Source organism: Limulus polyphemus, unplaced genomic scaffold (genome assembly GCF_000517525.1).
Source record: "Limulus polyphemus unplaced genomic scaffold, Limulus_polyphemus-2.1.2 Scaffold4234, whole genome shotgun sequence".
Taxonomy (NCBI): Eukaryota; Metazoa; Arthropoda; class Merostomata; order Xiphosura; family Limulidae; genus Limulus; species Limulus polyphemus.
The window spans coordinates 26,597-37,730 of record NW_013669844.1 but is presented as its reverse complement, the minus strand read 5'-3'; the positions used below and the strand labels follow the sequence as shown (position 1 = coordinate 37,730).

General features: G+C 32.4%; 1 protein-coding gene across 1 annotated transcript in view; it reads left to right on the top strand.

The window, feature by feature from the left end:
* Window positions 1-11,134, top strand: part of LOC106470818 (ras-related protein Rab-28-like) — an 81,325-nt gene that overhangs the window by 54,877 nt on the left and 15,314 nt on the right. The window contains exons 4-5 of the mRNA XM_013931389.2: window positions 115-244; window positions 5,634-5,737. Coding sequence (XP_013786843.1) covers window positions 115-244; window positions 5,634-5,737 — 234 coding nt within the window. The remainder of the gene's footprint in view (window positions 1-114; window positions 245-5,633; window positions 5,738-11,134) is intronic.

The window sequence follows — 11,134 nt, the reverse complement described above, 5'->3', positions numbered from 1 at the left end:
TCAGTCACAAGAACGTCGAATCTGAATCACTTGAAAAAAACACGGGGGGGCTTAACTTTTTTCCAGGTGTATATATGTTGTAAAGAGAATAAAATAATTGTTTCCATTGTTCAGGCAGTGTTGCTGGTCTATGACATCACCAATTACAGCAGTTTTGAGAATCTAAATGACTGGCTTGGAACTGTGCATCAGGTTTGTGGAAGTGAAGGAGGATTACCTCATCTTGCCCTTGTGGCAAACAAATGTAAGTTTTTGTTGTTGAAATTCAAAACTGAAGATCAAAGCAAAAAGCAATAAATATCTTTGGGAAATTCATATTAAGGAAACAGATAATCCTGTTACAAAACTTATTGAGATATGTAAAATATTGTTACATTAACTGTTGTATATACAGCTTGTGCATTTCTATATCTATCACATGATGTATTTTACATCTTTTAAATCCAGATATTTATCATGGGTAACTTTCTCTTAGCTCTACTCATTTAAGTTGCATATATTTGGTAACTATAAATCTGGTGCAGTTGTGTAAAGTAACACATTTATACATCTGGATACTTACAGTAATTTTCTGAATATGATATGCTCCCAAACATAATATGCACTCTAATATTCATGAATAAAGAGTCAAATTTGCCTTATCACTATACATATTATGCTCCTAGAAACATTTCCTCCCTGTGCATACTTAAAGACAGTGGTTTTGTTTTTATAAGATTGCTTTAAAAATACACTATGAAATCAAAGCTTGTCACAACAAAGCTGCATTGCCTGTTTATGGTTCAAGTACTGACATTTGATTCAGTGCTTGATTAAAGAAATTGGGGCCATTATAATTTCACAATGTCGATATAAAAACACCTAACAACTCATGACAGAAATTCTCATATCTCTCTCGTTACAAGATTGGTCTATTCAACCGATAACATGATTGCAAATTGACCTTCATAATTACCATGCTATAACTTTTAATGTTTTTCTGTATCTTCACAAAATTTTCCAAGCTTTTAGTAAGCATCACAAGTCTTGCAGACAAAAAATTAATATTTTTAATTAAGTATTTTAACTAAGCTTCTTGATCATTTTATTTCAAAAATCATGTTTAAAGATACTGAAAATGAATGAAAACAGGAGACAATTCTTATTTATGCCTTAGAAATGGAGAGAATTAATAAGACATACCGTCAAAACACAACATTTCTAGTAAGTATATAATTCACAACAAAAACATTTAGATTTGTTACCATAACTTCTAGATACATTTTTATGAAATATAATGTGTATTATATTAAAAAATTATGGTATTCTAACAGATTATTGAATAATTGCTTTTCCACGTTATAGAAATTAGGGGTAAATTAAAATTTTCTGTATATCTAATACATATCACTATATTTGACCTTGATATTTTAACTTAATTTTGTTATGATACATAAATTTGGTCTGGGCTAAAATGCTAATTTCTAGAGATGTAATGGACTGGAGCTGTTGCACCTTTTCCTAATGTAATTTCATATTTTATATTATAAGTGAAAAACTTTCAAAAAAAATTTAGATCTAATGAATTGTGTATCTCTGGAACTGTGTGGGTCTTATTTTCACAGACATTTGTGCAAGTGTGTTGGTTTTATTTACCAATTCTGTGTGGGTGTTGTACTCTTTTTTTTTTATTATATTTTATATCCATTTGATGTGACAGTTAACAAAAAATATTTTTTTTTATAATACACTTCTATACACACATACATATACAGTACTGTGTGTAAATTAGAGACCACTCAATCATCACCATGGGTCTTGAAAATGATCTTAAAGATCAAAATCCATATGGGTATCTACTCTTAATAAAATATGCCATTACAAGTTGAAAATCCTTTGTTAACTCTGTTAGTTGCTATTGGCATTGATCCTGTCTCACTTTATGAAGTAAATTCAAGTCTTATTTTATAATAGTGGGTAGTGCATTGATTTTGTACCTTAAAAGTACTAACAAAATCCTTATCACTGTGAGATGGTACAGTGGTTATTCAACAAGTTATTATGAAAATAAATAACACTGTTCTTGGTGTGTTTTTTAGTATTGAATGAAATAATTTTAGGGTTTAAATAATTTTGGTTTCTTAGTGTGTCTTTCTTTGAGTTAAAACCACTTTTTATATATGAATTTGTCAGTGTTTTTTTTTTTGGCCTTCAGTAACATGAGGGTTTTTAACAAAGATATTTAGTGCTCTTCCTGTTTTGATGGAGATTTTGACATGAACGCAATGAAGTGTTTCATTTTATATGTTTGTTTTTTTGTCCATGTGTGAAATCTTATTGCTTATGACATATATAGTGGCAACACAAGAAACAAGGGTGACAACAATGCCTTGCTCATAGAAAGGATTTATGAGAATCAACCTTTAGGCATGCATTTTGGAACAAAAGGGGTAAAAGGGGAACTGATGGAAAGATAAGGGGTGGTGATAAAAATGTAAATATATTACTGGTAATGTTATTTTAATTAGTTACACTGCAACTACTGTATATAGAGGACTGTACTTGAATTGTAAAAAGTTAACAAGAGAAACCCTTGAAATCTATTCACAGATGCATGTTTGACATTCAGAGTCTCAGTTTTTTTCCTTTGTGTTAACAAGCACTGATAGTAGTTGTTGGAGAGTGGATGCAATTTCCCCCATACCATTGCTGTCTTTATTGAAAATTATTAAAAATTATTTATTGTTTAAAAGAAAAAAAACAACATGGGAGGAGTGCAGTGTGGGAGTCATAGTGCACCTATAGCCAATATCTCTCTTTTAGACTCGATAATGTCATAACATAGATTTGTATCTTAGAAAACTCGGTTTGATTTGTAGCCTATATTCAATTAGGTATATTCCAAATGTAAATTAGTTTAGATATTAAAAATTTAAAGTAAATTTTACGTAAAGAAATCATTGATATTTATGGATACAAAAAGTGGAAAATTATTTTTTGAATCCTGTTGTAGAGAAATATATTTTATGATTGTACAAAATATCTACTACCTCAAAAGTCTTTTTAAGTTTCTCATTGTATGTATTCCAAAGATTTATACTTTAGAGAAAACAAAACATTTTTAGAGGTTAATACAATTTTAGAACTGATGGATTCATACATGCACATATAACTATGGCTTACTTCGTACATGTTTATAGATATTTAGTTTTTCTAAATAGCATGAATGTTCTCAAAAGCATATGCTAAAATAACATTTCTAAATCTTCTGTAAGTTTGACCTTTCAACTTTATATGATGTATATTGGTAAATTTTTCAGAATAAAAGTAGTAAAATATATTCAGATTTGTTTATATATATTTGTGTGTTTTACCGTAGTAAAATTTTGAAAGTTCATGTAGCGGTTTTAATGGGTGTTTCATTCAGTATAATGAAGTTCAAAGTATTCATGAGTACTTAATGTGTGAAAAACTTCCCCACTCTATAATAATTATATGTATACATATATCTCTTGTAAAATTCATCATATAAGAGAACAACATGCATTTTCATAAAACAAAAATAAATGAAAGGGAAAGAAAACAGTCAAAATATTTTCGATTAAGAAAGAGAGAGGAAAATTTTTACAAAATATTTGACAGATTTCAAAATATTAATAATACTTAGCGGAGAACTTAGATACATAAAGATAATAGCAAATTCACTGTTTTCAAATATTTTTATATCTTTTTAAGAGTTATATCAAAACAATTTCCAATTGTGCTTCTGTGACTTTGATTTTTTTATTAACCCTTTCACTACAGCTAGGTAAGAGTGCACATAACAAACTTTTACAAAGTTGCATTTAAAAATTAATTAAAGTACTTTGTTATCAGTGCATACAACCAAACATGGTGTCAAAACATAGTTAATAAATCTAATTTATAATTTCAAAACGAAATATTTAAATAAATTCTTCATCTCCACTTGTGCTTGTGGCATTTGTTTGCTCTGACTTGTCTGTTTTCTATTCTTTTATCACCCTTACATGATGTTCTGAGTTTAATGTAAATTACTCATTATTGTATAGATATTACTAAGGCATAGTTTAATATTTTAGCCTCCAATCTTCTTTGTTTAAAGAAATATAAACCAGAAAAACAAAACCACTTGCCATTCCCTCCCGTCACATCCTCTCTTTGCTATTACATCATTTATAACTAATGGAATGACATAGTTTTAATTTTCTTAATGGCATACACTTCTAGATTTCAATTTATTTTGTCTTCAGTTTCAAATTTGATAGCACTGAGTTCAGATTGACCAATTTAGGGAATTTTTCTAAGACACTTATGCATTAGGTATAAAGCCAGTTAAACTGCAATAGTTATAGGAGATTATTTTGTGTTTTTAAATGAATATTTGAATCAGATAAAAATTATTTGTTGTAATTGTACACTCATTAAAGAAAAAGTGAGGTCAAGTTTCATCAGAGGGATGACAGCAAAAATCCAGAGGCCAGAAGTATGTCCTAAATTTCTTGTATTTTATTTATATTTCACATGTATTGTCTTAATAGTAACTAAAATGTAAAAAGTAGGATATTATTAGGTTAGATAATGAAAAAATAATAATAAAAAAGTTTATCCATGAGATATCCTCATGAATAACTCATGCATTATATAATACAATACAGTAAATTGTGCTATGCGTTTACCATGTGAGGTACAACTTGACATACGTGATTTAATTTTAGATGTGATTCAAACAGGAATAAAACAATAAAATTAAATATAAACACGTGTAAACTGTTATGAACTTTAAGCTGTTTAAAATAAACTGTTGTAATTTTCCATAAGTATCTGCAGTAATTCTAGAAATAAAGGGGGTATAATTTAGATTTATTTCATACTGGTTATATGGTTGGTCAGATTGACTGAATTTATATAGTGTAAGGGTAGAGAAAGTGACAGATAAAATATAAAGTTTTGCTGCAAAAACGTTTAATATTCATTTAGGTGTTAGAGGATATGCAAATAAAAAATTATAAGATGAAAAAATAATAATTTTCACCTTAACATGAAAATCACCTTGCATTCAGACTAATCAGAGTCTGAGTCAGACTCTGACTCCATAAATGCACAGACAGATCTTTATTGAAAATTGTTAAATCTGATTTTATGTGTCAAAGGACTTGTTTGTTTTCTAAAAATTTGCCAAATTTCTTGAAGATGCACTAGTATGCCCTAATGGGTCAGTTGTAAGTCTGAGGACTTTTAACGATAAAAATTAGGTTTTTATACCTGTGGTGGGCAGATCACTGATAGCCCATTGTATAGCCTTGTGCTTAACAATAAACAAAACAAAAAATACACTTGTTACATTAACATTTATAGTATGTATACTTTCATGATTACATGTTGGTTGCAAGGTAAGTCAAAATGACCAAGTCTATATTTCAAATCTTGGCTCATTTATCATCATTTATCTTATCATGCAGTATTATTTAAACTTAATTTATATTAAATGTTTTCATCATTAATTTGAAAAAAAAAACATACTAGAAAATGATCTTGTTTTTGTGCTATTAATTAATGTTACACTGTAACATTTTTTATTTCTGGAATTACCTTTCAATCTGTAGAGTCACTAATTTTTCTTTCATTTACAACAGGTGATTTAGAACATCTTCGGGCTGTAAGACCAGACAAACATATCAAGTTTGCTCAATTAAATGGAATGTCTTCTCATCTTGTGGCTGCTAAAACAGGAGAATCTGTAAGAAAAAGTCATCAGTGTTCAACTTTTTGGTTAGATTTCTAGGTTATTTAGAAAATGTTGTATACCTCTAATATTTATTTTGTATAATGAAAGTTCAAATATGATCATTCACCTCCTTACACAGAAAGCTGATTTCCTATTGAAGTCATTTATCTGCTTGAGAAACATGCATGCCACCAACCTTTTAATAACTCCCACCTAAAATTCACTTGCTGAAGTTCTTTATCTGTGGAAGATGTGACATCCATCTTGCATCATGTGGCAGTTTCCTCTGCATTCATCCCTTCCATTCAGTTCCAGTGCCATTTTTTAGGGTCTGACACCCAGTACTTCTCAACCTAATTAATATCTTTCAACTTTTCCATTTGTCTTATGTAACCCTCTACTAGTGGTTTCTTTTCCCAGTTAGTTATTTCAGCACCTGACATTTTCTTTGGTTTTAACTTCACTCCTTCTGTTTTATGCCTCGTCCTTCCTGTCTTATAAGGTAACACGTAGAAGTTACTGTTTAGATATGGTTTATTCCTCCTTAACACATAACTCCTTGGTCTTAATGTATAAACATCATTTATTACTCCTTAATTCTCTCAACACAGGTTCAGTCATAAACACTTCTGTACTCATTATAGTTTACATATTGTAACTTTTAATACACTTAGTGTATCTTCATAAAATTTGGTAGACTTTTAGTAAACATTATAAGTCATTTGTACACAAAGAATCAGATTTTTGAATGAAGTATTTTTTACTAAAGTTTTGTTTGTGAATATAGATAGTATTCTTTATACTAGTCTGAGTACTAAGTGATTTTCATGTTAAGACTAAAAATACTTTTCTTCATCTCAAAATCTCAAATTTCATATGTATAATCTCTAAAACCTCCTAAATAAATTTAAAACATTTTTATTCAATAAAACTTTATATTTTATCTGCTATTTTCTCTACCCTAACTTTATACAAGGTTGGTAAATTTAACTGACCTCGTAACCACTAAAACAAATATTGAAATGAATTTAAATTACCTCTTTTTCTTTCTAGAATGACTTCAAATTGTAATATGAAATTACATTTGTTTGTCCTAAATAATTTAAACTCATAACAGTATACATCTATTTATACTTAAATTTTATATTTTATTGCTCTTTGAACCCTGTATAATTATTATTTGCACCATTATAAGTTGTAAATCACTCAGCGAACATGAAGCTCACGTTATGCTGTCAAATTCATTATGAATGAGCTACATGCAAGTATACCTCATAAACGTTTTTACATTATTGTTATTTTTTTCACCTAATCTAACCTTAACTAACATAAAAGTTTCCTTTTTTTACATTTTATTTACTTTTATAATAAGAGATAAAGAATTCACATGAAAAACAAGAAAAAGTACTTAACTGTATCTTCTTCTTTGCTATCAACTGTTGATGACACTTAACCCTACTTTTTATAGTAATGTTAATACTGCACTATATATTTGTTTATTTAACACTTTCAATACGGGCTCAATATGACTTACCACATGACTTTTTTGTATTCATTTAATAGTCTAAAGATTTAATACTTATAACTCTCAATATAGTGGCTATATCTTCACGAAATTTGGTAGTCTTTCAGTTAATATTACCAGTCTTTCACATACAAGAACTTGTATTTCTTAGTGAAGTATTTTTAATTACATACAGATTTGTCCATGGATTTATTGAGTATTTGTTTTGAATAGTCCGTGTGCAAATTAATTTTCATTTTGAAATTAAAAATACTTTTCCTCATCTCAAAAATCTCAAATTTTCTTTATGTAATTCCTAAAACCTAAATGCATTTCAAAATTTTTTCTGTACAACTTTATAGTTTGTCTGTTATTTTCACTACCCCGTCTCAAAACGGGATTGGTCAATTTGACTGACCTCGTAACCACCAAAAAAAAAATCGAAATAAACCTAAGTTAACCTATTTTTTTTCTAGAATGACTTCAAATTCTAACATGAAACTACATTTGTTTATCTTATGTAGCTCTAAGTTTATAACATTATACATCTAATTATAATTAAATTTTATTGTTTTATTGAGACTGTCAGTGATATTATTCATTGTGAGATGGAGACATATTTTTCAGTTTGGTGGTGTTCCTCTGGGGGGTTCTGAGGCTGCAATTGAGGGTGGTCATTCTGGAGATAATTGCTATTAACTTTTTCCTGCACCTTTTTTTATTCTGTTGGTTTCTCAGGAGGCCACTTTGAAATAACCTGCCTCAGGCAAATTTTCTTCAGTTGGTCCATTGAGTGTATGATGTTTTGGGTCTTTCCCCAGCTGCTTTTGAGCCTGCACCGTACTTTATGGCTGAAAAGTCTGGGAGTGAATACTTAGTTTTACCTCCATCCACTGACATTGTGGTTCATGCAGGGAGGTTTACTGCTCAGTTACATGAAGGGACAGCTATGCCTTGTCCGCCACAGTTGTGGGAACTACGCGATTCAGCCTACCATCACCGGGTGGATGAATATTCTGACTCTCAAAGAATACATCTGCTCCTGAAAAATTGGGGTTATAGAGCAGTGTTTGCACTTAACCTGATAGATCAATGTCCTTTGGTGGGACAGCAGTAAGTTTACGGAACATTCGATTCCCTGCAATGGATACAGTAGATAGTCCAATGTGTTGTTTTCCTAAAACAAACAACTTTCTAGGATTTGTCTTACCCTGTATAGATGGTACGAAATTATTTATTATCCCCGTAAACTTTGTTGAAAGGCTCTCAGGATCACCAAGTCCATTGATGATGAGCTGGAACCATTGTTAGCATGCATATTGATTTGATTGTCCTTGTTGTTGTTGGCATCTCAACTTTCATTGGCTCCTACAGGAGGTCATAGTTCTACCCCTATTCAAGGGTCCCAACCCCCAACATCAGTTCCTTAGTAAATTGGTACTCAGATTCTGTTCATATCCAAGGGTTCTATTGCTCAGTTAAAATGCCGCCATTAGCATCAGTGACTATTGTATACCTTCAGGGTCTGTGGGGGCTCAGATCTGAGAATTTCTGGATGTGTGGTAAACCTTAACCATGGATCCATAAGCACTACAGGTTCTTTAGACAGAATTAGTCATTCAGTTCACATCTTCACCACCATTATCCATCCAACCTGTAGGGTTTCTGTCTCCCGTAGATCCTTAGATTTTGGAACTTATTTCTAAGGTTATTAGAGTTTGATTGATTTTTCTTGTCTCCACTACCTCACTCTTGGGCTTTGGCAATTGATGCTTTCCATGAGGACGAGATGGAATTACAAATCTAGGTCTTCCCTCCAATTCATATGTTATCCAAGGTACTAACTATGATTTTTTCCAACCCATTTTTGGGTCCTGTTGATAGCACCATATTGGTAGCTACACCCTGGTTTCTGCTTCTGCAGTACCTTCAGGAGTGTCCACTTTTTCTACTTCCTCTTTGGCCATCTCAGTGGAGGCATCCATGATCTGACATGGTACACCCAGCTATCAATAAGCTCCAGATTCAAGCATGAAGATTATGCAGTCCTTCATGAAGCATCAGGGTTTAATTTCTAAGGTTGCCATGTATCTGTCTCAGTCTTTGTTTAGTCCTGCAATAAAATTTTATCAATGGAAAGGACACGCATATTGGCAATTGTGTATTGAGAGGAGGTTGAACCCTCTTTGATCAGAAGTACCAACCATAACTCATTTTTTTACCTGGCTCTTTGGAGAGGGTTTTGCATCTTCCACAGTTGACCTATATAACATGGCCTTATCTTCTATACTAGAGATAAAAATTTTCCTAGTACTCTTTCCCCTATGCAAGTCATTTTGGGTCCTTGGTCCCAAATAACCATTCCAGATACCTAATTTGTGTATTTAGATAGCATTGCATACCCTTTTTTCAACACCTATTTGTGACCTTAGCCTTACGTGCCATGTATCACCTTTCCCTAAAGGTATGTTTTCATTGCTATTGACCTAGAGACATTGTAAGTTTGAGTGGTTTGTGCTGATTTTGTACAGGATGATTTATCACTCTACCTACATCCTCAGACCGATTCTTCTTTCCTAAGACACTGGCAGCCAGGGAAGGAGATAAATCCTTTTCACCAATTCATCTGATCACTATTTCTCACATCTATGACATATCAGATTTTGAAAATTTATTATGTCCAGTGAGGGTATTGAAGGTTTTTTGCCTGTACTAATGCCTTTAGAGATGCTAGACAATGACATTTTATTCATTAGGATCATTCAGTTTCCCAGAATTTATCTGTGGTTAGATTGACAAGGTGGGTATGAAATTAACAAGTATTGCTTATTCTGTCCTCTCTTTGAAGGCGAGGAGGCTTCTGCGAGTCAAGTCTAATCAAATTTGTCACATTTCCATGTCCTTAGTGGCCCACTTGAAGTACCTGCTGGAGGACATTGTGCAGGCTGGTATGTGGACCTCCCCCAGTACTTTTATCTCACATTACTTGCATGATGTTGCAGTATCTTCATCTGAGGGTTTTTGACTACTCCCTGTAGCTATCTCAACCACTTCCTCTAGATTATACAGAGGGGTGAGTATTTTCATTGCTGCAATTGTATCTTCTTTACCTTTCAGGGTCCCTTACCTCATTTTCATGGGATTCCACTCCATGGCTAGTGTTGCCCAGGCAGGTGTACTTTTATCAAACTAATTCTACTTTTACTAGGTTGCAACAGGCTCTGTAGAAATGAAGTGTTCCATAAGACCACCTTAAGGCTGACTGGGTGGTATTACTGTACTATGCTGGTCTGCTACTCATAGACTATCATGAGTAAAGCATATGTGGATCCTGCCAATCATTGGATTGAATAAATTTGAATCGGTTTGCTTTTAAAAATTTAGGAAATTTGGTTCACCTATTGCACTGTTTCCAGAGCAATGTTTTTCAGGATAACTCAACATGCATTACCCCCCAGATTCTGCTTGTGGAGTTAGGGAGTCCTTACCACACCTGGTTTCCAGTCACTGGGATGGTGGACAGAGGCTTTTCATCCAGAGTGTTAGGGTGAGTTTCATCCACTCTTGGAGAAGAGGGTGAAGTTGGAGGCCCTCTTACCCGAGTCCCTGGGTAGGAGAGGCACCAGCTTACATGAGAGTCTACTCATAATAATAGTTCAGATTTGATACTTGGCTATCTGGTTTCTTTTTGATCAATATTGGTTCAATACATTGTTCATGGAAGAGGGTCCATTGCCTCCTCATAATTCCAAATGCCCATCCTGGGCCCTTGGTTGAACTCAGTTTGTTCCACATCCTCCCATAATTCTGGGACAAGAAGAATTTACAATGCCACTTGATTGTGGACTGCAGATGGGTGGTCATAATTCCAGACCAGATGAGTTATTTTTCCTCAGGTTGAGTAT